At 35.3% G+C, this 26,244-nt stretch overlaps 1 protein-coding gene across 2 annotated transcripts in view; it reads left to right on the top strand.

Annotated features, from left to right (window-relative positions):
* LOC139962524 (protein MMS22-like) overlaps positions 1 to 25,990 on the top strand; it is a 28,334-nt gene extending 2,344 nt beyond the window's left edge. For both annotated transcript variants that reach the window (XM_071962566.1, XM_071962565.1), the window contains exons 4-36: positions 292 to 417; positions 727 to 785; positions 1,148 to 1,226; positions 1,575 to 1,764; positions 2,274 to 2,364; positions 2,725 to 2,822; positions 3,318 to 3,428; positions 4,244 to 4,334; positions 5,531 to 5,634; positions 5,820 to 5,882; positions 6,610 to 6,732; positions 7,031 to 7,083; positions 7,412 to 7,471; positions 7,674 to 7,781; positions 8,512 to 8,623; positions 9,333 to 9,405; positions 9,990 to 10,083; positions 10,992 to 11,125; positions 12,346 to 12,436; positions 12,856 to 12,932; positions 14,101 to 14,221; positions 14,465 to 14,557; positions 16,285 to 16,498; positions 17,311 to 17,394; positions 18,628 to 18,798; positions 19,055 to 19,159; positions 19,881 to 19,979; positions 20,540 to 20,599; positions 20,910 to 20,956; positions 21,391 to 21,537; positions 22,171 to 22,305; positions 23,552 to 23,725; positions 24,618 to 25,990. In XM_071962566.1, the coding sequence (XP_071818667.1) occupies positions 292 to 417; positions 727 to 785; positions 1,148 to 1,226; positions 1,575 to 1,764; positions 2,274 to 2,364; positions 2,725 to 2,822; positions 3,318 to 3,428; positions 4,244 to 4,334; positions 5,531 to 5,634; positions 5,820 to 5,882; positions 6,610 to 6,732; positions 7,031 to 7,083; positions 7,412 to 7,471; positions 7,674 to 7,781; positions 8,512 to 8,623; positions 9,333 to 9,405; positions 9,990 to 10,083; positions 10,992 to 11,125; positions 12,346 to 12,436; positions 12,856 to 12,932; positions 14,101 to 14,221; positions 14,465 to 14,557; positions 16,285 to 16,498; positions 17,311 to 17,394; positions 18,628 to 18,798; positions 19,055 to 19,159; positions 19,881 to 19,979; positions 20,540 to 20,599; positions 20,910 to 20,956; positions 21,391 to 21,537; positions 22,171 to 22,305; positions 23,552 to 23,725; positions 24,618 to 24,693 (3,463 nt within the window). In that variant the 3' untranslated portion in view covers positions 24,694 to 25,990. The remainder of the gene's footprint in view (positions 1 to 291; positions 418 to 726; positions 786 to 1,147; positions 1,227 to 1,574; positions 1,765 to 2,273; positions 2,365 to 2,724; positions 2,823 to 3,317; positions 3,429 to 4,243; positions 4,335 to 5,530; positions 5,635 to 5,819; positions 5,883 to 6,609; positions 6,733 to 7,030; positions 7,084 to 7,411; positions 7,472 to 7,673; positions 7,782 to 8,511; positions 8,624 to 9,332; positions 9,406 to 9,989; positions 10,084 to 10,991; positions 11,126 to 12,345; positions 12,437 to 12,855; positions 12,933 to 14,100; positions 14,222 to 14,464; positions 14,558 to 16,284; positions 16,499 to 17,310; positions 17,395 to 18,627; positions 18,799 to 19,054; positions 19,160 to 19,880; positions 19,980 to 20,539; positions 20,600 to 20,909; positions 20,957 to 21,390; positions 21,538 to 22,170; positions 22,306 to 23,551; positions 23,726 to 24,617) is intronic.
* Positions 25,991 to 26,244: the final 254 nt, after the last annotated feature.

Raw genomic sequence — 26,244 nt, 5'->3', positions numbered from 1 at the left:
AGCAAGAGCTAATAGTAGAATGTTTAGAGATATACACTTTGAATCTAACTACAGCCAACACGTTACACCATTGTTAAACCGACGGTAAATAAATCATTAACCATCACGTTAATAATACCGGATCTTCGAGTCTTCTTGATACATGTATGTCATTAATAAAGGCAAAAGATGACACCAGTTTTGGTTTTAACATTATGATCAAAATTTACTCTAATATATGCAAATTAAAAAATACAGCCTGGTTTTTAGCCACAGAGTGTTTTCAGTTTTGTCGTTTCTCTTCTTTTCTAGGATTCTTGAAGGAATTGATCCCAGTCCAAACATGTATACATATGATCTATTGTTGATGTTTGGTCATCACTACATCACCAAGACAGCTCTGGTTGATAAATTAGACCACTTGTTTTCCATTGCCAGGTAAAATCTTTCCTTTCTTTTTATCAAACTGTTAAAAGTAAACATTTGTATGAATATGGAAGGTTCTTTTGCATCACTCCTTTTAAAACAGTTTTCTATTTTTTTATTCAATGTCTTGAAGTCTGAAGTAAACACTCCCAAATCAAGGTTTGCTCAAATATCATGTATATTGAAAGTTAATACCTTGAATGTGTCCATGAATATACTTCATTTGACTAGTATTAAGCTATGACTTGTATAGAATATTATTAATTATTATTACTTTATAATTATTACTTTATGGTTCCCTTCCTCTCCATTTTCTGATAGGCAAAAGATCATTGAACTTGAAAGGTTGTTGGATCAAACTCAAAATTGGATAATGGATGGTAAGAATTAAATAAATAGATATCACTGCTGTTATCAATTGAACTAAATTTATTTTCATTGTGTTGAAATTATTTATACCAAACATTTTGTCAGCTTTTTAATTGCATTTTTATAGGTTTGTTTATTATTTTACCCCAACATCTTAATTTTGAATGCATGATTATTTGTCCCAGTAGCTTAATTTTGATATGTGGTGGCATTGCAAGGGATGATGACCAAAATGTGGATAAAAGAGGGTTAAAAAAGGTTATACTAAGGTTCAAACTTTATTCTCATGAATTTTTCCTTACTCATTCTATTTCTAGACTTTCCTTGCCACTTCTTGATTCATTACTCACGGCGAACATTCATTACTTTTCAGATAAAGCCTTAAAGGAAGCAGTGGCCATCCATCAAGAAGTCTTGGCCTTTTTACGTTACGTTGTGGTCTATGTTCACAGGTATTGAGAGTTAAAACCAATTAATTCATGTGGTCATTTATGAAGTTTAGCTAGGATATCTTGTGTGTCTTTCTGAAGTTTCAAGAGAAGAAACACATTGGACTAACCATCCATATGGTACAAACTGCATGTGACCAGTCACATGGGACCAAACATATCATACCAAACACACATGTAAAGGACCAGACAAATGTGACCAATCACAGAAGACCAGACAGCACTTACTATTACTATTAGACTAACTATCACTAATGCTTCCTATAAATGAAGAAGGCAATCACCATATAAATGTGAGCTAATGTATTTTATACATCAAAATAAGCTATAATTGCTCTTATTTTCTTACAGAAATCTTGAGATTTCTTCCGATGGTGGTCAGCTGCGGTCACAGAATGCTTCTGATCAGGAGGACCAGTTTTATGAAGAGGTGGTCAGGAACCTCCTAGGTCATCTCCAAGAGTTTCTTCTGTTCGTTGATCGGTTGTCAAGTTTCAATTCAACCAAACTTCATCAGTATGCTTCATCTACTTCATCTCAGGTAACCATATTGCAATATTTTCCTTCTGCTAAAAATGTCACTCTTCCCCCTTCCCCTCGCCCCCCCCCACCGCACCCCACCACCAACTTTGTTATCATTGACAATTTGTCGCTCTTTAAAGATAATCAGTGTTCTCTTCCTCCTCCCAAAAGTTTATGTCAAATATTGCGAGAAGTTTTTGGAAACAATTTTGACATATGAGTGTGTCCTAATGATCCTGGTTAAACTGACATTTAATTACTGCGAACTGTTTTTGAAAGACTAATAATAAAATTTTTTACAGCTTATACCACATTTTAAATTTAACGTTACCAACTGCACTGTGACAACAAATGCAATGCTAACTTTTACAATAATGATTGTTTTGAAAAACATAAAATATACATGAAAATCTTGACCTAATACTATATGAGTACAAATTTAGGATCAGAGAATCTTGCTATTTAGAGAGTACTCATAATAAGATGACTTTATTTTACATGTTTGTTTTTCATGGCCTCACATTCTAGAATTTCCTGACACATTTTGCCTTCCATGTGAAACTGGATCTCCATTGGGGAGTGGTATTGGTCCTACAATGTCTGCAACGAAAGTTTACAGGTACATATGATTCAACAGCTTGGTAGGGATGCATTCTGGAATTAGTCACTGGATAATGAAAGCTCTCTGCGTTAGGCATATCAAGTACATCATTGGCAGTTATAAGCAGTTGTGGGAATTATTTTATGGTGTTTTCGGTTTAGGAGAAGACTTGTTGTCGTTGGCAACCACGTTATCTACTCGTAGCGGAAGTAGCTACAAATGTTGACTGTATTGGCTGTGCTGTGTATGTGTCATTAGGAGAAATAGCATAAGTCTTACATGTTGTTATTGATGTTGTGATGGTGTATGTTTATATGTCAAATTTGCATTGTTTGTGTATACTCTGATTATTTATCGTATGTCTCATTTCTCATTCAGGAAGTAAATTGGACGAATCTGTATGTGGTCTTCTGAACCAAGAGATCAGAGAAATTCTGGAAGATCTGGTCTTTCTTGCTTCCATTCGACTTAAGAAGGTAAACACCTGAGAGTAGGTTCTGAAAAGCAATATGTCACAACCAGAAATGCAGCAAGGACAAATTGAGTGCTGGTTGCTGTTTTGCATTGTCTGGGCTAATTTGGCTGATTGTGATCAAATGTGGTGAATTTTCTCATAGTAATAGACTTTAAGACTGCATTTTGACAATCACTGAGTGCTGCTCAGAAGGATATAAAGTTTATGATTGGTTCTTGTTGTAAGACTAAGACTTAATGCTGACCAGTGTTGACCAGCCCAGACACTACAATACTCACCTTAGCAACGCTCATGGTCAAGTCAGACTGGGCAAGATAACACAAAACCAATCCTTTTTTTCTGTAATTGATGACAAGTGAAGTGAGCACAAGCAGATTTAGGCTGCTATTAAAAGCATTCCATAATTTGGACAAAACATGAGAGAATTTAAGGAATTTAGGAAAGTCTGATGTTGTTTCCCTCTTTCATTTCAAATTGTTTATTCTTTGATCTACAGTTTGTATCTGAAATTCACGGTGTAACAGTATTTCCCTGTTCGTGTGTTCAAGAGATGTGGTGTCTTATGATGCATCTAATTAATGTACGATGTTCCACACAGAATGAACTTGTAAGTAAAACAGCAAAGAGAAGACATTTTTCTCTTTAAAGAAGACACGAACCTTATTTATATCATTACTAAGACATTTGATGGAGATACTAACAATGAACAATTCCCCAAATATATAAAGAAAGTCTCTTTCTGTTTGGAAGATATAATGAGTTTGATGTTGACTTCATAGTCATAAATTTCATAGTCATATTCGGTTCAAAGGAAAAGATATATAATATATAACCATATGTTGCAATGTGTAAAAGTACGTTGGCCTGACGTTTCGATCCCTGCAGGATCTTCTTCAGAGACTGAATGAAGAAGATCCTGCTAGGATCGAAACGTCAGGCCAACGTACTTTTACACATTCTCTTACACAGGCTCTTTAGTGGATTAGCAGTTTGCGGTTATATTTTTCAAATGTTGCACTGTTAGTACAAAGAGTAATGTACATAAATATTGGTGTTGCTTTTACTCAATATACATTTTGTATTTGTTTATGTGCAATGAAGGGTCTGTACTAAAAAGTCATTCAAGCTTCATGGGAGTTTGCCCTGTAATCATCTTGCATTATAAAATTTCTATTTGTTTGAGAAAATATTGTTTTATTTATTTTCACTGAACTTGACTTGAATCACAATAGTATGAACTAGAAATTGACAAAGTTTAAAAACCAACAACAAAGAATCCAAGCTGCTGATTGGTTCACCCTTTTGTTATGATCATTCTTACATTTTCTGTGATGGAATATTGACATTCTTCGCATCCTCTCTTTATAAATCAATATTCATCCAAAATTGCATTCTACTTTGCGTTTATTATTTTGTCAAAAGTCCTTCTGGAATCAGCTGCAAGTTGTCGTAACAAACCTGATGGAGAAAAAGATGCACTTCTCTACATCAGATGACCATGTTCCATCGAAAGGTGAGAACAAGCTTTGCGGTGCAACAAATGTGGTTCATTTTTGTAGCTTTTTATACAATTTGTACAAGTGTAATGAAAACCCAGTGACTGCAAATGTGTTGATGTTCTTGTAAAGCTCTAGCATACATTTCATCGTGGTATGTTTCTACCACACTTCCCAAAACTGTGTATTACTTAAATGGTGTGAAGACTCGCGCACAAAGAAACGCCTCATGCCGGTAATCTGACCTAGTTTCAAATGAGGTGTAACAGAAGTGTTAGACACCACCATCGATCCCAGAAAATACACACACAGCTTGCTACCGTCGGTAATTAGACACTAGTGTACAGTCAATACATACAGCTGCGGTCAATACCCACAGCACAGTGTAAAAACGATACAGCGATGGACATCTCAGGTCCAGCTAAAGATAACAAGGTATCACGTTTCATTACTGTCTGCATTTTGTAGCGACAAGAAGAAAACTTCACTTGCAGGCAACGGAAAGTTAACTTTTTCAGAGCGCGGCACGCAGTTTGGAGCGAGTCTTCAATGCCTTTAATCAAAAGTAACACAGAGAACAAGCAGGGCTGAACACTTTCATGATTGCTTTATTACACCAAATTAAAAATCACAGAAGTAAAGTGGATTTGCTTAATTTTGATGAAAATTTGCTTGTTTCCCAGGCAACGACTCGCAAAAGCTTAATTGTGATTTTTTGCATTACACGTGTGTTGGTTTGTTTAAAACCCATCATAGGTCGGATGCTTGAATTTTAGAAGGATTCCATCTAGTTGAGTACACTGCTTTATACTATGTACCACAGTATGGTAGACATCATTCAAATTTCAAACAAGGAAGATTGAGTGTAAACGCTTGTTAGGGATATGTAGAAAGTAGTATGTAGAAAGTATCGAGAAGTATGTATGAAGTATGTATAAGTATGAAGAAATTAGAGAAATTTATTCTCTGAGTAAAAAGTTGGTAGTTTCAACCATGTTGTGTTACACTATAGTTTGTTTTAGTATAGTGTTTCATTTGTTACCATTTTACAATCCAGATATTCATCTTCATCTTTATTTTTTTATTTTTTATTTTTTATATTCGTACTAAATTTATGTCTTTAGTTTAGTTATTTCCAAGTTGACATCAGCTTGTTTAATAACTTTTCTTCTTTTTATCTAAATATGACTGTTTTTGTGATTTTTTCTCACAGAGATTTGGAAGGAGAATAACTCATACCTCCTTTCATTGTGGCTTGTTGAAGAGCTGGCTCCCCTATGTAAAATCAGTTTCTATGGTAACATTCAGGAAATGACTGTAAGTGGTGCACTTAATCGTTTTAATTTCTTAATTTAATGAATGTTTAATAAACACTATGCAGACCTAAGAGGGTAGATTAATAATGATGAAAACACATTTTGAAGTAATTCACATCTGCAGTCTTAAGTTTACAACATTTGAAGTATATCAATAGCGGTTTTTTGCTTCCTCTTTGTAAACAGATATCCGGTTCTTCTCAGTGGTCTCTCATCCAGCTTGTTCTCAGAAGAGCATTCTCAGATAAGGTAAATATTTAAAATATACCTGTTGCTATGGAAATACTTATACTCAATGTTATTAGTTGCTATGTAATTGTGAGCACAGCGTCATGTTACTGCTTCAAACTATTTAAACAAAACACTAGGCTGTGTCACATATCAAATGTGATATACCTAGGCCCAATCAAATTTGTATGTAACACTCTGGGCAGAGATTGTTTATAGCCTTCAATGAGTGATTACAGTAATTACCAGTTAGTGGCACCATTATTTTTTTCTTGACAATAAAAAGTATTTCATTGGATTAAGACATGAAATTGTCCTCAATGCGTGTAACAGTACAGATTTTAGGTTATGTGAATTGAAGTGTTCTTTCCATCTCGCTACAGGCACAAAAAAAGACACACTTCCCAAGCATTCGTTCACTCAGTTTGGGATGGACATGTAATGATATACCAACAGGTTTAATGTTGTAGAAAATGCTCAGTTCCTTTCATCTTGCTAAATGGCGCAAATGACATGTGTCCCATGTAATAATGTATTTAAATGGGATGGCAATGTAATGATACATGCTCCACAGATGTAAGGTTTTGGAGATTGCCATGTTCTCTTCATTATACTAAAAGTGAAAAAGACACACTTTCCGAGGAATCATATACTTAAGTTGCGATGGACATGTAATAACGATACATGGCCTACAGAGTCAAGGCTGTGGATTCCAGGCTATGTTCTCTTTCCATCTTCTCTGTGACAGGACAACCCTCCAGACGAGGTTACCCTTCAGCGATATCTACGAATCATCCTCTCTGCGTCGTCTACTTTGGGTGCTTACACAAAATTATTAATTTATCTTTGGGATGTACTGAGTAAAAGAATAGTAAGTACAGTAGTTACTTCATAAAATACTCTATATTCTATTATATATATATAATCTATATTCATATATCATCTAATATAATATATATAATATAATCTATATAATGTATATAAAATATTCTATATTCTATAAAAAAAATCTTAATTTTCATACTCTACCTTGTAATCGAGGCATGTCTTTTCAGTTTTTGTAACCACATCCAACTGCAGTAAGGTTTTCATGTGTTATACCATAATTACACAACAGAAGCTTCAAACAAACATACAAATTTGTCAACATTGATCCCCTTTTCCTTCAGAATGAAAAACAACAATTTTCAGTCGTTGGATTCCAAAACTCATCTTATGCCAGGTGAGTTGCTTATGTCGTTTCGATTGCAGATTGTTAAAAGTTTAATATTATTGTTTTAACTCACTGATGTAACAAAAGCCTTCATACCTAGCATCTGTTGAGGGCTAAAGATGGGACCATGGGATTAAAGTGCTGCAAAAAATATTAATTTGAAATAGAAAGCAAGTGAGAGGCAGTGGAGAAACACCATATGTAAGATACATATGCAACAGTTTTTTGTTTTTTTGAAGAGGCAAAGTGCCTCCTAAATGAAACTTGTTGGTATGTTGGCCACCTATGATCATGTAATAAAGCTGAAAATAAAAATTATCTCATATTTTCTCTGCAGTAAATCAGCTTGCCATTGGTACAATAGTTGCAAACAACGATGTCAAAACAACAAGGCCAGGTATGTATATAATAACATATAAATACTTTCAAACGTAACAAACGGATTTTTATTTAGTTTGTAAAAGAAAAAAGGTTTACCTTCTTGATGATTTTGTATCATTTTTGGGGCAAATTCCTTATTCTCTCTACTTTTTTTATTAAATTTAACACAAGTAATCTTGTTGCTAAGATAATTTTTTTCCAAACATTTTGTTTTTTAGCTTGTCACAAGAGGACAGCTTCAATTTGTTTGTAAGAATATTAGCCTTGCAACTTTCTGGGTTAGAAGAACAGGAACGTCAACAAAGCTGGAAGCAACTTCAAGGCAGGTTAGTATTATCTCCGAACGACCTTTAAAATTAGGAATTCTCTAGATTTCGCTTGACACCTTTACGGTGTTCCACGTCTATTTTGCATTTCCTTATGTCCTCATGTAGAACCTGAATCTTATATCTGCTTTCTGGGTTGTATCAGATGAAACTGGGGCATGATCCCTAGTTACATGGTGTGCAAGGTGCTGTGACTTTCTGACTGGCGCCCTCAACAAAGTAAATGTTGCTGTTGGGATCGCCATCAACTAAGTGGATGGTTGGCAGAGCACTGGGCTTATATAAACCCAGAGGTCACTGATTCGAATCCCATTCTAGCCATAAATTTCTCTGCTCTTTCACAATCTCTATCAGAATTGTAAGAAATGAAGAGGATATATTTTAACTGGTATCCCATAGTTACAAGATTGACAAATAACTGCAAAATTGCAAAGATTTGTAGCAGTTTTTCTGGAAACAAAAAGTCTAGTTTTCCAGTCGTTTATGTCAAACAAATTTGATAAACCTCAAAAATTGTTTACTCAAAGTGTGAACATTTAGTTATTCTCTGGTCACTCTCGTTGACTCGCATCATCAGCAAAAAATGTCCCAAATTCAATATTTAGTCGTAATCTCCAGGGAATAGAATGACAATTTATTTTGTAAGTGTAGCTTGAATCGTATGCCATCGATTCAATCTCACCTTTCATCTTTGTTTTGTTTTCTCTTGTCTTTCTTTACTGCCCTTCAGGCTATTTTTGACTTTGAGGGGTTCTTTCCTGAATAGACTCAATGGTGAAGGACTTACAAGGATTTTAACTCTTTTCTTAGCTTTGATGATGGTACAAGGTGTGGATGACCTGGTAATATTTATTTTTCAGTTTGGTAAATTACATGCACAAAATTAACTAGAAGTATATGAATTCGATTTGATTATGAAATCAGTATGATTTGGCTGTGATATCAGTATGACTTGTGTATGATATCAGTTTGGTTGAGTATGATATCAGTATGACTTGTGTATGATATCAGTTTGGTTGAGTATGATATCAGTATGACTTGTGTATGATATCAGTATGGTTGAGTATCATATCAGTATGACTTTTAATATGACATCAGTATGATTTAGGTATGAAACATGACTTGAGTATGGTATCAGATTGATTTGAGTATGATATCAGTATGGTTGAGTCTGATCTTAGCATGATATTACTTATATCAGTATGACTTGAGTATCATATCAGTAAGACTTGAGTATAATATCAGTATGACTTGAGTATGATATTGAGTATGATATCAGTTTAACTTGAGTATAACATCAGTTTGACTTGAGTATGATATTGAGTATGGTATCAGTATGAGTTAGTATAATATCAGTATGACTTGAGTATAATATCAGTATGACTTGAGTATGATATTGAGTATGATATCAGTTTAACTTGAGTATAACATCAGTTTGACTTGAGTATGATATTGAGTATGATATCAGTATGAGTTAGTATAATATCAGTATGACTTGAGTATGATTTTGAGCATAATTACTACATTTCCACACATCTATTTCTTCTCTAGTTCCACTGTGTGTTGGAAGTATTAGACAAGATTTCCTCATCGTCTTCGATTTCTAACATCATATCAACCCGAGGTGAGCATCAGTGTCGACTGCCATGTTTCTTGTCTCTTGATAAATACCAGAGTCACACTTTTGGTCATGCACTTCATCCTTCCCTTGTTTTTCTCTGTTTTGTTTGTCGTCGTCATCTGTTTCTATGTAGTTTTACTGCTATTCAGTTAATTTACTGGGAGGTATGTTTAGGTAACATGCAGACTAGTTGTCAGTCCATTCTCATACTTGTTTCTTGGTACAGTTGCTTGTACTCAAACTCCTCTAATTTGTACTCAAATTTATACAAATTTGAACTAATTCCTCTAATTTGTACTCAAACATGTTTGAAACCCCTGGTATCAAAAAATTTAAGGACACAAGATTCCCCTGGTCAATTGGTTTAGGATAATAATTTCCACAACTCCTCGATGATTCTTACTTCATTGATATTTAGTTTGTAAATGTGATTACTAATTTTCAATGAAATTTAAAATTGTTACATGCTCTACTTACAACAATGTACTTTATTCCTTTTAAGGTGAGTTGTATTAAAAAAAGATGAAAATTAGTGACTTAGTTAATATACATTTTACAATACTTTTCTTATACAATTTTTCTTTTAGGCTTATTTGCAATTTCATTAGCCCAACAAGATGCATTGCATGACCTATCACCTTTGACTGATAGGCTGGTACAAGATTTCAACAAGAATTGCAGGTAAACTGAAATTATCTACTGAAATATGACAGAACTTTCTGAAACTTTTGTTATTGTTTACTTGTGTATGTTTTTGTATCACTAGAGCTCTTTACATGCTCATTTGAATAGAAATAAATCAAGAAAATGTTGATTCCAGTCAACTGGATAAAGCCATTGATAGGAGAGCACTAGAGCCTGCAAGGTTGTTCTACTTGAAATTTTTAAATTAAAGATTTTAGCAACATCTGGAATTCGGAAACTGGTGCTACTTTGAGATGTTAAGTTTCACATAGGAGAGCTGAGGTGATTCAGTGATTACAAACTGAAATTGATAAGATGCTGTTCTTTTATCCATCCGAAACAAGTTGTTAATCAAAGTGATTAAACGTGGCATGTTTGAGGCAGAGCCTATGCCAAGCCAAAGAAAACTGTTCTTTCTCCTTTTTTTTCACCCTTTTCTTGGGATGATCAGGATGCAACATTTTCCCATTTGCACTGAGTTTACAACATCAAAAAATGAAATTGTTGACTGCACTAGATGTGTAGCAGTTTGTGCTGAATAGTGCTGTATGATAAAGGCAATTAAGCTAATGATGTTGGCCACAGTAATTGTTGTAGTTGTTGTTATTATACTAAAAAAATATTTTAAAAATTATATATATATATTTTTTCTAATATTTTTTATATTATATTATTTATTATTTTATTTATATTTTAATATTTTATTATGATTATTATTAAGGTTGTTGTCATTCTTATGTTGTGTTGGTGATGTTGTGTTGTTGATGTTGTATTATTGACGTTGTGTTCAGTATATTCACTTTGGTCTAGGGATTGACCTAAAACTGTTGCAAAATAAACAAATAACTTGAGTGTACATGTAAAATTGGTGAACTTGCTTATTTTCTTTATGTTTTTTTCATAAGCCTTTTCAAACAAACAAACCTTGACGCAAAGGACAGATCAACCCTCTGGTCGAAAATCTGTAACTACGTGATGGATGTTCAAGATGTTATAGAGGGCAGCAGATGGCTGAATCTATCCGAAGACAAATTGATTGGTGAGCTACATCAAAGAAATGTCAACACTATTAACGACAAATATATGCTATAAAGTCAAATAATGGTCACAAGTTCTATTTTACCAAGCTCTTAGCTTTCTTCCTTAATAAGACATTTAAATGTCTAATGATTCACATCAATGTTTGGAAATAATTTTGACAGCCAGAACCTTTAGAAAAGTAATTCTGAAAACTTGCTAAAAGTTGGCCACTTACTGGCTGATCGAATCTTTTAATATTCACTCTAATTACTTTTACTTTTATAATCAACATTTAGAAGCCAGTAATTCATCATTCATTTTTATTGTAAAACTTCTCTTTCTCAAAATGTTCTTTTCATATTAGTATTAGTCCAATACAACCAAAGAAATTGAAACTTTCCAAAATATTTTGAAGTTTTATCATCATCAGTTGAAACAAAATTTTATTGAAATTTGTCAGAGTTGTCACAAGTCAAAAACATTTTATGTTATATTGGAATCAATACCCGTGTTTATCCTATCTGGAGTCAAGTCATTAACTGTAGACTAGGCCCTGTATTTATCTCTTTGGGGAAGAAGTTTCCACATTTCTTTCAAGCCACTTTACTTTTCAAATTGAGAGAGCTCAATCATCATTTGTTACAACACTGAAACAATTTCTAAAAATTACACTTTACATTTGATACTCCATTTAACCGTAAAAGTTAGAATGCTCCTCTTTGGTATCTCTGAATCCTAACGCATAATATGCTGATAATATACGGCAACACTATTACATGTACAGGCTGCCACGCCCTGGCATATATGGAATAAAATGAAGTTAAGGCAATACTAATAGGTGGTCATGCCACTGAGCCTAGGCAGATAAAGAATGCCAATGAGCCTTTGATACTCTTTATACCACGCAACCGAATGATGACGCAACAGAAGTTATGACCTTTCCTACTGAATATACATGAGGCACTTTCTAATAGGGCAAGAAGAAACTAACTACACTCTCTTACACTATGAAAGTGCACTGTTGTAGGATTCTACAAAAGAGTAGCTGTTAAAGAATTAACAGTTATTTCAAGTCATGGGAAATAGCTTCGATCTGCCTGTTTTGTAGCTGACAATTAGGTGACTTAATTGTGTTACTTTAACCTGGAAAATTGACACACATGAAAAGTATGTTTATATACCAGTGAATAAATAACTGCTATGATATCACATTTTATTTTGAATGTCACTTCCGATTAGGCCAAGGCTTCTCTTTTGTCCTTCCTGCCTGCACGGATTCGGAATTACCTCGTATGCTGACATTCATTCAGACTGTTATTCAACATTTCAGGTAAAAATAATAATAATAAATTATACTTCCTTGATGCACCTGGTGTGACATGCACTTTTCATCTCTTCAATGTAACAATATCAATCATAAATATTATTCCATAACTAATGGAGGAGCAATCAGGAACCATCATGTTGATCTTAGTAAACCTCCGCCATAATACCAAGAATAGTCTCGCTCTGTTTGTACATTATTATGGTAAAAAGTACTTTCCAGAGGGCAGCCATTTTGTCAGTGAGTGATGTCATAGTGCCACTAGGAGATGTCACCTTTTAATTTCCCTTAATTCTTCCTCTTCGTATTTTCATTGTGAATATTAAAAGGTGATTATGAAAACGGTGTCAATAGTTGGTCATATAATTGAAAACCTTGAGTTATTTTAGAATCAACATTGGCAAACCCATTATTTTCTTTTCCAGGAATATTTCAAACAAGAAACTCACAGATGGATCTGAACAGATTCCAGACACAGATTTACTTCAGAAGAAGCATTCTGGTGAGAAACTTTTTTCCTACGAAATTGCACAATTTGTCTAGTGCTTGATGAGATCAGTGTGTCCAGAATGGTCGTAGAAAGTACAACAAATTTGAAAATATGTTGTGGCCATATTTGCCATTTGCTCAGTGTGTGTTGGGGGGGGGGGAGGTTACAGGGTGCTGGGAGTGTGTGGAAAGGAAGTTTTGTGCTTGCCAACAAACTAGAAGGCACTATGGCAATTTTGCCATCATGCTGTTTGTTATTTTTAGGCAACTACCAAAGTGACAATCAAATCCAAATATGACTGTGCAGGACTTTAAATACATGATAATAATAAGTAATATTTATATAGCGCAGAATCAGCAAAGCTGCTCAAAGCGCTTTACAAATGTAAAACCTCAACACAAATAGTAACAAAAACCTAAATATTAAATATATAGAACCAATAAGGCATAAAATGTAAAAACCTACAAAAAGCAACAATATATAAAACACCCGTACTAAACGATAATAATAAATATATGTATTTAAAAAATATGTTAAAAAAAATGCAAAGTATGTGAATAGTAAAATAGTTTAAAAAAATAAAAAAATGCACAAAAGATTAAATCATAGTCAATGTTTAAATATAAATAAGTATGAGAAACTTTACTACAGTAAGACACTTATTGTAAAAGCCTAAAACAGATAGTAGCTCAAACTGATAGGGGCTCAATAGAGCTGATGGCACCTCCAGATGTGTCTCTATAGGTTAGAAACCTACAACAGAAATGCAATCCCATATTTATGATCAGAAACAGCTCAGCTTGTAGTTCATCAACATTCTGTGTTATGTGAATGGATATGTATAAGTTAGAGGGCCTGACATTTCTATCCTAGCAGGATAACCTGAAACAAAACAAACTATAAGGACACAAGAAGAGAGACAAATGAAAAGACTACCAACTTGGACAATTGATGGCGGAAAATGTGAATGAATTGTAAGAAATACGCAGGAAGCTTCAATGAATGCACTTTGAAAATTAAAAAACTAATTTTATCGATATTCCATATGTGCCCCAAAATGGCTAGCTCACTGACTGAACCCCTGTGTCACAATTATGTCAAGCCTTGCATTGTGTCATTTCTTCTCCAATCATCTCATATGTCTTGTATTTTATTAGTTTTTGTTTTCTGATTCTTCCAGCAATGGCTAAGTCTCTCTGGGGTAACATCTATCCTTTCATCGAGGCTTGTGCCCTGCGGCAGACAGCGCCACCTATGATTGTTGACTTATCCGTATCCTTCACCCAGTTAGCCATTGATATGTGAGTATCCATGGAAACAGATATGAACAACAAAAACTTCTGTTTGTAATACATACAACAAACCCCCTCAAAAATCTTTCTAGTCAAGTGCACTTGTTTGCAACCAACTTTTTTTAAGGGAAATATATATAAATAACATAAACATTAATAATGTTGTCTCCAATCATTCATGTAATGTAGTAGCCTGGGCTGGCATAAGTTTCTGTAACTTCATATTATATTGTAATTCTGTCTCATTCTTAGGGATGCAAAAGTCGTGGAGAGTAACGTCCATCATCCCAAAGCGTCCACTCTGTTTGAGTACTACGGTCTTGGAAATCGTGGAGTACATCACAGGTAAGGAGCAGTTAATGTCCGACAGTGTTTTCAGTTAAAATAGTACATTGGTCTAGGCAAACTCAATGAGTTGTTCTGCTCATCTCCAAGGAATTCATTCAGTCATACTTGTATTGCCTTATTCTACCTGTTACTCTCACTGTTCCATGTGTAAGTAAAGTTTCCCATTTAAGGGCAGAAAATTAATTGTGACAGAAGGCATCTAGATTCCCTGCTTTTGTTTATCGGTGTAAGATTATTACAAACATCACATAAAGTTTAAATCGCTGTATCAGGAGATCCATGATCTTGATGGCCTTCCAATTGTTCATTCTCTTCATTTCTTTGCTTGAGCTTATAAAGAACATTACAAACAGTATAACCTGAAAATGTGCTAGATAAAACCAAAAATGGTCACATAGGATAAAACTGTAAGCACCATTCTATGGTCTTCTTCAATGTTGATTGCTGTTATTATTTCTAAAATATTCATCTTCCTCCGATTTGGAATGCAGCCTTGAGAGAAGTCCTTTGTAAAAGTTAAGCACTCTACAAAAAACAAATTTGGTCAGCATCGTTGATCTTTAATGCAAGCTTTAATATAGCAGGGTTCTGCCGCTGCCGGTCGGCGCCAGTCGGGCCCGACCAGCACGCTGAATTACCGACCGCCACAATCTGCCTGAGTGACTTTTCCGACCGGCACTTATTTTCGATAGGAACTCAAAAAACAGCTCCATAGCCGGAGGGTCGAACGTAGAGAAACAATCTGTTTGAGACTAGGGGAAATCCAGTTCATAACTGTTCAAAATATCCAACAGATCACAGTGTCATACTTAGTAAAAATTACCAGAGTTCCGCATTCCAGACCAATGACTGTTTTCCGTTTCCAACTCCTGATCGTACTTTTGATAGTTTCATTTATATCTATTTTTATCGCGCGAGACACAGGCACTATCCAGCTAGCTAGTACACATACGGCCGTTAACCTTCGTAGCGGGTGAATTTACATCATATTGCATTAGGCACGAGTGACAAGGGCTGGAAAACCTTGCGAACCGTCCGAACCAGGTTCGCGGGAAATCCACGATGCTCGCGGGAAATCCAGCCCGGCTGGCGAAAAAAATAATCGGACAAAAAAAAATAGAAAAAAAAACGGGACGAAAAACTAAAAAAAAAACACAAAGGACAAATAAGTACATCTATAAAAAAAAAAGAGTAAAATTTCACTAGAAAAGTTTCAGAAACAAAAGGAAAATGTTCAGAGAGCGTGCTCGCAATTTTAGTCACAATACCAACGAGTAATGATGTGTCCCCAATCCACTTACAATGGCTATTTCGCAAGCTTCAGGGTATACGTGTCACACGGACACCCACGGCCCAGCGCGGGAAGGTTGCTGTAATAAATCAGCCTCGGCTGGTCTGTTCTCTGGTGCTCCAGATAATTGTCCTAACTTTTTTCATTACTTATGAAAAATTCCAGACATGAGATCTCATTTCAAAGCTGTCTACATGTGGCTCAGAATACTCGGGAAGGGCCGTTTCCGGCCCTCTGGGGGGTTTCCAAAACCCAAAATTTTCTTGTACGCTCCGCGCCAACCGATGGTGGCGCTCCGCTTAGATAGTCCTGCCGGCACTCAATCCACCCTGGGCAGAACCCTGATATAGTGTCTACACTCTGTGCTGTTTTGTTGGTCTTTAATGCAAGCTTTAATATAGTGTCTACACTCTGTGCTGTTTTCATCTTGCAGTATATCAGCTGGTTATCTCTGCCGTCTTCTGCCTGACCCTGCCGTCACAACGTACCTCAACACACACATCGGGACCAGGTGGCAGCTGAGCGTGGTCCAAACTTGGTTTCGTTGCAGTATGTCGCAGCCAGGCTCATCCAATCAGCTTAGAGATCTGACTGACTTAGTCTTCAAGCATCCACAAATGTCCGAGATTTTGAGATACACCACTCAGGTGGGTCACTATTAAAAAAATGTCTTCACCGTTGGTGCATGGAGGCGGAAAATTGGGTTTGGGGGGGGGGTAGGGTACTTATGGACTAGCATGATGGAAAGCAGGCTAAATAGCCAAATTACCTTCCCATTTTCAAGAATTTTTTACACAGCATATAAAAAAAAAACACAGATCCAAACAAAGGATAGGTAAAAACTTTCTTGTAGTTCTTCCTGAAAGAGAAATTTAAAGATGATAGGTGCAAAGAGGTTAAAGTTGACTCAATCTCAAATTGGCTTAGGTATGCTATCATGGTGATGGAGGAGGATGGGGAGGTGTGTTACCCTGTGGAAATTGTGCCCTCGTCTCTACCTCCCTCTTTTAAGATTCTCCTGTCTACCCATACTTAAAAATATGTCTGAAAAGCAGGTCCATTTAAATCACGATCAGGAACCCCAACACTGGTTGGAGATTTGTTGGGAGTGGGGGGGGGGGTCAGCAGGAGTTAGGCAAATATTCAGTGGTGTAGAAAGAACCACCTGTACTGTGGCAACCCACTTGCTTGGAACCAATATCCTGTAAATTATTTTGGAGGGGGGTGGAGAGGGCATCCAACCCTGACGAGACTCTGGGCCCTGGCTGTCAGTTTTAGCAGTCACTCCGTAATATTTTTAAAATATTTTTTAACAATTTTGGTGTGCAAGGTATTTTTATCTGGAAGATATCTTCACAAAACTCTATGAAGGATTACAATTTGAGAAAGACCCAGTTTATGAATGAACTGTTTTGTTATACTGTTTTCTGAACTGTTTCCCCTGTTTTGCTATACACAGGATTGGCCTAGGAGAGATGTCAGTCATCCACCATCTGTACTTGACTTTATCAAGGCTTGTTCTCTGTATGTCTCATCTTCAGAGGTAAACACTATTATATTAGACTCAACCTTTACTAACACGGTTAGGCCTTAAAAGGATTGTCTGGTGGCCCAAAGAAGTTACCTTAAAATATGATAAATAATTTTCCTAACATGTTGTCAAAGTATGACAATGCTAATGTTGCGTTTGACAGAGAAACAATTTTTTTAATGGATAAAGGATGGACATTTTTAATATGATTTGAACAGTACAGAACGTGATGTCATCTACGCTAATGCAGATTGCGCCATAACCCAAGCTTCGTACAGTACCTACAGTAATCACAACAAAAACCATGTATACAGATTTATTTCTTCCTTTATTTTCGGTGAAATTTCTTATGAAATAGATATGTTTTCAAAACTCCTTAAGCCGCCATATATATAGTAGATCGGTGGTTTCGTTGTCTTTGTGTAACACAAGATAAGTTTTAACAGCAGAATCTGCATTGTTTATACATCGCGCTGTCCAGCTCCAATGCGAAGAATGTTCACATGTAGTGTGTACTCTAACGTTTACAATCGGACAGTTCTGCGAAGCCTAAGCTTCTCGGTACTACATTCTGCTCTGACATTGATTCTGCCAAGTTTGTTCTGAATACTTCTCAAGTTTGCTTTTACTGTAAATTTGTTCTGTGAAGTTTATTTCAGCGATTTCGAAGAACAGTTTATGAACTGTGGTTTGAGTGTGAGAGTGTATTTGCTGCGGAAATGTTAGTGCTAACTTCAAGCCGTCTGTTTTGCCTATTTTGCCACCAGACAATTCCTCTAATTGTAAATATATGTCCTATAGAAAATGCATTTCCATGAATAACAGGACATACTTCACACGCATATATCCTTCACAAACAAGAACACTTCCTCTGGATATTTCCTAGCGAGGGTGTGAATGATTTTAGAACGTACTTAGTTTAAAGTGTACATTTATTATTCTTGAAAAAAATTGTTCACATGTGTAATGTTGATAGAGTATTAAAATTATATTTCATATTTTATATTTAAATTATGTGATTTCACAAGTTAAAATAAGCCCTCGAAGGTATGGGTGTGGAAATGTTTGAAATTTTTTATTTTTTTATTTTTATCTAATAGATGCATCTATTTCTTAATTTATGGACACTGCAAATTGAAGATAGAAATATTAAGGATCTTTTTGCTTTTGTTTTCAGGGTTTTCTGTAAATGTACCATACAAAGATAACATTGAATTGGCAACATTATATCTTTCCTTCCAACAGAGCACAGAAATTTCCACTCAGAGAAAGCAAACTTTAAGTCTCCTGTTTGGTGATCTTACAATGGCTGTGAAGAGACTTATGAAAGATCAGAGCTCAAAGGCGTCCTGTCTATGGATTTACGAAGTTATTAGCCAGACTTTTAAGTACTGTGCTAACTACATCTGTCCACAGGTACATAAACATAAAAGTATAAACATTCAAATTTTACAACCATTAAATTCTTTGGAACTCCTTTGCAGGGCTAAAAGCTTTGGTAAACTCCTTTTTAAATGTGACAGAATCTATTGGTTTGGTGTGTAGATTGGGAGTATATGTGTCCTAATATAGAGAAAAACTAAATGGGAGGGGAAAGAACTGAAGACAAAAAGTTGATATTTCCTAATGGTTGATTTTTCTTTGGTTTTGATTTTCTTTTCACTTTTTGCAGGTTCCAGGACTGTTAACAGAGTTGGTATTATTTCCATCATTGTACAATCCTCAGAAACCAATCCCAGTAATACAGCTCCAGGCCTTAAGAGAGAATCTTCCAGGGGTGAGATACTAGATTGTGACTTTGTTTCTTCATAGTGTCTTCCTGTGGTGCAGTCCAGGGAAGTGGGTATCACCTCTCCCCAGAACTGGGGCTGCCTTCGACCATTTGAACTTTAATCGCTTTACTAGAAACATTTGCTGATGATATGCATTTCTCTACTGGTTCTCTTGTGCTGAGAATGGGTTTAAAATAATTTAACTCAACCAGGAGAGCAAGTTGTCACATCATGAGAGAGGGATGTAATATTAAGGGGTATCCCTTCCCTCTTTGTGGGATAAAATTAAGTTTAAAAGGTACCTTTGTGGAAAATGAACCAGATTTGAAATTACAAAGGTCAACTCGAACATACACTGTAAATACAACAAAAACATTAATTAAGAAACAATGCTGAAATATGTATATATGATGGAAGCATTGCATCATGGGAATGTTGAACTGCTGTTTCATTATTTAGAATAATGATTTATTCATTCATATTATGCTGAATCATGAAATACTGAAAGGGATATATACTCAAGGCAATCTGATTGACACTTGAGAATGTGTTTGATGGAGGGTGCAGCAACAATTAATGCACTACCTCACACTATGTTAATAAGTATTAACGCTATTGGTTCAAATTTATTTATTTTTGTTACAATAAGACCCAAATATTTAATTTCATGTTGGATATAGATTCCTTGTTTGCATTGTCAGGAGATATTTTATTTCATCCACACAGTTCATGGAAGGATTGGCTTCCTTCAATCTCGAAAAAGATCCTGTGATGAAGAAGAAACTCCAAGATGTTGTGGTCAAATACTTCCCCAGATTTCAGGAGGTAATTTTATGTTTGTCCGTGCGTTTTATCTCGAGTTCTGTAATACCACATCATCCAGTGATGGTCACTCTCACTGTTTATCTATTTATTTTTTTTTTATTTAAGTTTCAGTTAATGTGGGAGGGGATGGGAGGGGATGGGGAATGGAGTAAGGGGAATCTATCTGACGTATTTTAACTTGACAATGAAAAATTAATTAATACTTGGTGCAGATGAAACATGAAACAAAATGTAAAAGTGCAATTCCACAATAGGAAGTCAAACTTTTTAGCAAATAATCTCAACATTTAGAACATACTTGCAAATTTTCTTCATTGTCTTTTTCAATAATCCAACAAGGAACCTCAAATAAAGGAACCTCAAATGCAATATTGCATCTGGCCACTACTCATCAATAAACAGGTATAATGTAAACTTTCATCAGTGGTATTCACTAAAAGGCTGTTGAGATGGAATGCATAATTTAATTTAAAAACTATCTAAAGACTTCCACCACAACAATGACTAACAATAATGAATGATGATATTTTTAAAGTTTATTTTTGTACGTTTTTTCACAGATGACGACACCTCTTGCCAGGATGGAGTCCAATCGTGTTATGCTAAGCCATCCCTTAGAGGTAACTATAGTAACGTAATATCATTCATTAATTTGAGGGTCAAAATTGAACCTTTGCCTTCAGAGGCAAAGATTTTCTTGAGTGAAAAAATAGATCCAAAAATTGTGTAAAAGCACACAAATTCATCAAGTGATTATTAACGGAGAAGAATTTTTAGATGTTGGATAGTTTACATTCTCCACTAAATATTGTCTATCAAAATCCATAAAATGTCTTCATTGTTCTAGTATTGTGAATCTGATAAAGTTGGTATTGTGTCACTTATTTTGAAGATCTGTTCCTTCCTTCTCTTATCTTTTTGTTCATGCAGAAAGTCCTGTATAGGTCATGTGCTAAGGAACCAACTGAGAACTTGATGTAAGCACATAATCAATTTCATTACGCTAATTCCTGAAGAAAAAAAACATTCACTTTGTAGCAAATGACCTTGAAAATTGTATGTTTCAAGTCAGGACTGTTTTGTATCGGTTCAGGCCTGACAAGGTTGAAGGGGTCTCGGGGGGGGGGCGAAATTCCCAGTTTTCTGGGGGTAATTAGGGGAGACAGGGTAATATGGGATGAACTATAAATGTATTCTCATTTTCAGTATAATACTTTTGGCAAAATTTAGAGTTCAAAAAGGGTTTTCAAGATGAGTAAAGACAATCTGGATATCGACACAGCAGCAAGGAATTAATTATTCCGTTTCAGTGACATCTGCAGGAGATAACTTTAGTTAAATGTTGAACAAATGGACATTTGATGGACAAATATATTCTTCATTGAGTACCTTTTCTCGTGTTCTTTCCCAGCAAATTGAGGTATTATGTCATCAAATTCCTGGTAGATGGGTACATGCCGCTTCCAGTTCAAGAAACTAAAAGTTCAAACCTGATGATGGTTGTGAAATTTTTTAACAATCTGCTACAGAAGACACTGTCAGAGAAACAAATTTGCAGGTACGGAGAATGTAATCTTTTATCATTAACGAATGCTGTGATGTGTCTGAAGAACAATCACTGGGAGGGATCCAGCACACACATTTTACTCAGGAAGATTATTTGAGTTCAAATTACAGCTATTTAGAGCAAGAAGTATTAGCTGACAAGGGGTTGCGATGGAAGAGGAGGGAGAGGGGATTGTTGAGTGAAGAGGGTACCGTAGATGTTTGTACAGGAAAAACAGCATTTTTGTAAGCATCTGATATGGCAAAATTTGGCCATGACAACAAGCAACTATTGTACATCTCTTTCCACAACAGAAAGATGCATCAAACAACCTCCACTATCCCAACCCCCCCCCCTCCTCCCTCAACAATTTGCAACTGCCCTACTCAAATATCAATTTGTAACCTCCCCTCCATCAACAATTTGCAAAAGTTTACTGACCCTTTTAGTAAAACAGATTATGGTAGGTTCTAGATGTGCTCTTTTTCCTCAAGTTTATAAAAAAATTCCATTGTTTCAAGAATTTGTTGTAGGTGCTCATGCTTCCCCCTCCACCTCCTACCCCAACCCCATTGTTTACATCTCCCTCTTCATGTAAATTTATCGGCATTTTTTTCTTATTTTATTTGGTCATTCCGTTTACAGAGACGCTGTTGTCCTTTTACGCCCGGTGCTGCAATATCTTCTCTTCTCAGATCCAAACTACAAAGGGAGGATTAGCCCTCTCCTTACCCTTCTCATGCAAGGCGCTAAGAAGTGCCAGCCAACAGAATTCAAACAGTATGTATTCAAAGAAATTAATTAATAACAACTCCCTAATTGAACAAAGAAAAAAATAGCACAGACAACCTGAAATGTCTTTGAAGGTTAGTTTGATTGAAGCAAAGGTCATCAAATAATTGCTTCCAGCCCAAAATGTGATAGAATTTAAATTAACTGGGTCCCTCAGAGTATTTATCTCTGAGATACTTAATGGGCGCTGTTATGTCGGTCTTTACTTGTGTCATCTACACTGTTTGCTGATCCCTTAATCTAATCTAACATTATCGTTATGAGAGCATTATGGTCAAGTGGTTAAGGCAGTGGACTTGTAATATAAGGCTTGCAGGGTCGAGTCCTGGCCAGATCATTAGAACTTTGTGTCCTTCGGCAAGGCAATTAATCTCCATTGCCTCTCTTCACCCAGGTGTATAAATGGGTAACTGTCAGATAAAACTGTCAGTTGGGCACTGTTTAGCTGCTGCCATGTGGAGGGATTTATTATAAACAGTTAGTTTGACTTGAAACTTGGCATTTTGGCATTCTAGGATAGATAATATTACAATATTACACATAGATAGAGATACAAGTCTGGTTCAAAATAACTTATACATCTTTCAAATTTCAATTATTCTCTCACTTGTGATTACAAGTGTTTAGTTACTACTTTACCTGAGAAACTTTTTTTCTTTTCTTACACTAACTTACTTTTAATTGATGAGGTGTATTCATCCCAATGGAATTGCACCACTTGTTCAATTCATGCCCTGATTCCTCTTTGTAAACATCAAAATTGAAAATATGTACAACATAGTTCACTGAGATATTCTAACAGAAATAGATCTAGCTGCTCTAATAATGTTTTACTTGCTTCCGTTAGATCTGGGAATGGTAAAAGGTCCTTTAAATTTTCTGGAGGCACGTCGTGAAACAGTCTTCCCCCAAATTTGAAATGCTTGCCAAATGTTAATATTTTTAAATGCAATATGAAAACTTATATAATTTGTTTAGATGTCTGATATTTGTTTGTCTATCTCTTTGCCGTCCTTTTTGTGCTTTTTGATGTTACTGCATAATATTGTATATGTATTTTGTATTGAGGGCTCCTGCTTCTGCACTGAGCAGGACTACCCTCATTAAAGATGACAATAATAAAAAAAAAATAGCCTGCAGCAGCACCCCCATCTTGAAATTATATAGTCAGGCGACTCGAAATCATCTTGCCAGATTCTTAGCTTTATGTGACATTTCCTTTCTATCTATTTAGTAAAGAGCTGCTTGACTGCTTTCGCGAGTTTTTAACACGGTACCTTTCATATCATCATGGTGCAGTGTTTAAAGTGTTAGAGGTGGCAGCATTACAATACCCTGCATTACTAGAGCCGTTGATTCCAGATTGCACTAGCTGGATAGAAGACTGCCCTCAGTATGACCCGACCCGGTAAATATAATCAAACTGTCCTTCTACCATTGGTATAGCATGTCGAAATAAATTTCTGTTTGAAAAGTTTGTATTAGGAAAAGTTTTAGTGACTTTCACAAGACAGAAGAAGAGGGGGGGGGGGGGGCTGGAGGGGGGAACCAGAAGAAGTTAACTTAATTGAGTTTTTGTAATCAAATTCTTGGATTTCTTATGTCTATCAAGCCATTTAAGCTGTTATTTATAAATAAAATTTCACAAGAAAAGTCTTACAAAAGTTTTAAACCATGAATAGATTTTGTGTCTTTAAAGGAGGATCAGCCAGAAAAAAATATAAAATTAATAATAATGATAATACTTAATCTTTGAATTACTATTGTTTTATTATTCTGATTTTCCAATTTAATGAATGAAACCAGACTCACACTATTGGACACGATTATTTCTTCTATGTAAAAATATGTAAAACTTTTCAGTATTAACCATTCTCTCTCTCTCTGCTTCTATATTATCTGTTGCTTTAAAGGTATGCTGTATGGGGCCCCAAATATGCTAGATATCCAAATACGGTCACCTTTGATCAAACTTCTTTAAACTGTTTTTATTACAACCTTCAAGGAAATTTTCCCCACTGGGACATTCAGTCATCTTGTGTGTTCCTTAAAAATGTCTGAGAACAATTTAGAGAGTAAAGACCTCCAGGAAAGTACTTTTTGAAAACTTCTATCAATTATAGCGTGCTATAATTTGGGGCCTATACTGACTACCTTTAATTTCGGTATTCACCTCTCTCTCAGCCTTTCAATAGTATCTATTGCTTTAATATCTGTGTGGTAGGTAAGAGTCCAATCAACAACATTCAATCACTTTCAACTGTTCCTAATTTAAACATGACTGACTTCCTTTCCCACAGGAAAGCATACAGAGGATTTCTTCACCACTTGGGAGCACAGGGAAATGCAGAATTGGCTAAACTGAATAATAAGTAGCCAATGTGGATGGAAGCTCTCATATTGTGTTTAGGTGGAAACCATCTATTATAACAAGAGTTCCAGTCAACAGACAGTTGAAAAAAATCTGTACAGACCTAGCTTTGGCTCAGAGTCAAATTTTGGTTTAGTTCAGAATAGGTTGGGTCAGGTTCATGGTTACGCTTTGCTCGATTCATTGCAAAATTTTCCCGAATTTTGGCAGAATTGGGATGCACTTGGCAACCAAAAGTCAAGTTTGGTTTGTAGAGAGAAAAAAGTTGAAAGTACTTTTGCTAATATTTGGTCACAGAATGAGCTACACTCATATGTCATGGAATATGTAAGAAGAGCCTATTTTGTGTATTTATTCATATAAGAAATGACTTCCTGACGAAAGAGTCATGTGACATACAAATCAAAATTTATATTGAACTTCTGTAAAAAGAGCAATTTCTTCATACAATATGTGCGGGAAAAAATTATTTACTGGTTCATTCATAGTCTAGATAAGGTATGGGACATTGACAAATCTTAGCTGGTCATTAACTGATCATTTTAGCGTTTGTCATATATTTTGAAAATGGTTTAAAATTTAAAATCCTTTGATCGATTATCAGGTAATAATGAATAAAATGTTTCATGTCCTGAAATTTTCTATCACTTAAAACTAATATTACCACATTTTTATTATACGAACATCTCCGAAGAGCATCTATGTCGATTAAATAATCCTTTCGCAAACTAGCTCAGATCAAACATGTCTGATAAAGGTTTCCCACAATTTAACAAAGCAATGGAGAAGACTGTCGTTACCACAGAAACACAAAATCCCATTTATGTTGTTTATTTAATGTGGTTGTGAAAGGTAGGCTAGCTGGCCTAACCAAAAATTGCACATAAATTAGTGTTTAAAAAACATCTCTACTTCTCATCCCCAGCCTTAAAAATTGTAAGATACAGGAAGTTGTACATTATGGGATAGGTATGATGGATGTATATTTAATTAATTCATAGTCATAATAAGGAGTTAATATTGATATATGAGACATGTTTCACTTAAATGGCACTCTATATTTTGTTCAGAACAGTAATATGATGGAAATTAATCAAAATCTCGCTCTTCTTCTTATCCCCAGTCTTACAAATAGTAAGATACAGGAAGTAGTACATTATGGGAACGAAGTACTGAATATATAATTAATTAATGCATATTCATAACAAGTAATAAATATTGATATTTGAGACATGTCTATATTTTGTTCAAAACAGTGATATGATGGAATGAATCAAAATCACCACGGTTTCCAACTTCAAACTAGTGTCTGTTTTCCCTTTTTTCCACATTAAATATAGCTTCATTTATTTTGAAGTAAAACCATAATTTTACTTTTTCCCTTCCTTTTAACTTTTCAAGGACTAAGACTAACATTTGCACATATACCCCATCCCCCTGCCCACTTTCAATCCAAACTTTATGTTACCAATACCTGTACCTTAAAACAAATTCTTGATACCAAACCATGTAATTCATGGTTTACTCCAGGTTTAATCAAGGTTTACTCCTGAAAC

This window comes from Apostichopus japonicus, chromosome 21 (genome assembly GCF_037975245.1).
Source record: "Apostichopus japonicus isolate 1M-3 chromosome 21, ASM3797524v1, whole genome shotgun sequence".
In the NCBI taxonomy this organism is placed as follows: Eukaryota; Metazoa; Echinodermata; class Holothuroidea; order Aspidochirotida; family Stichopodidae; genus Apostichopus; species Apostichopus japonicus.
The sequence above is the reverse complement of the archived record's forward strand: the minus strand, read 5'-3'. Positions and strand labels throughout refer to the sequence as shown.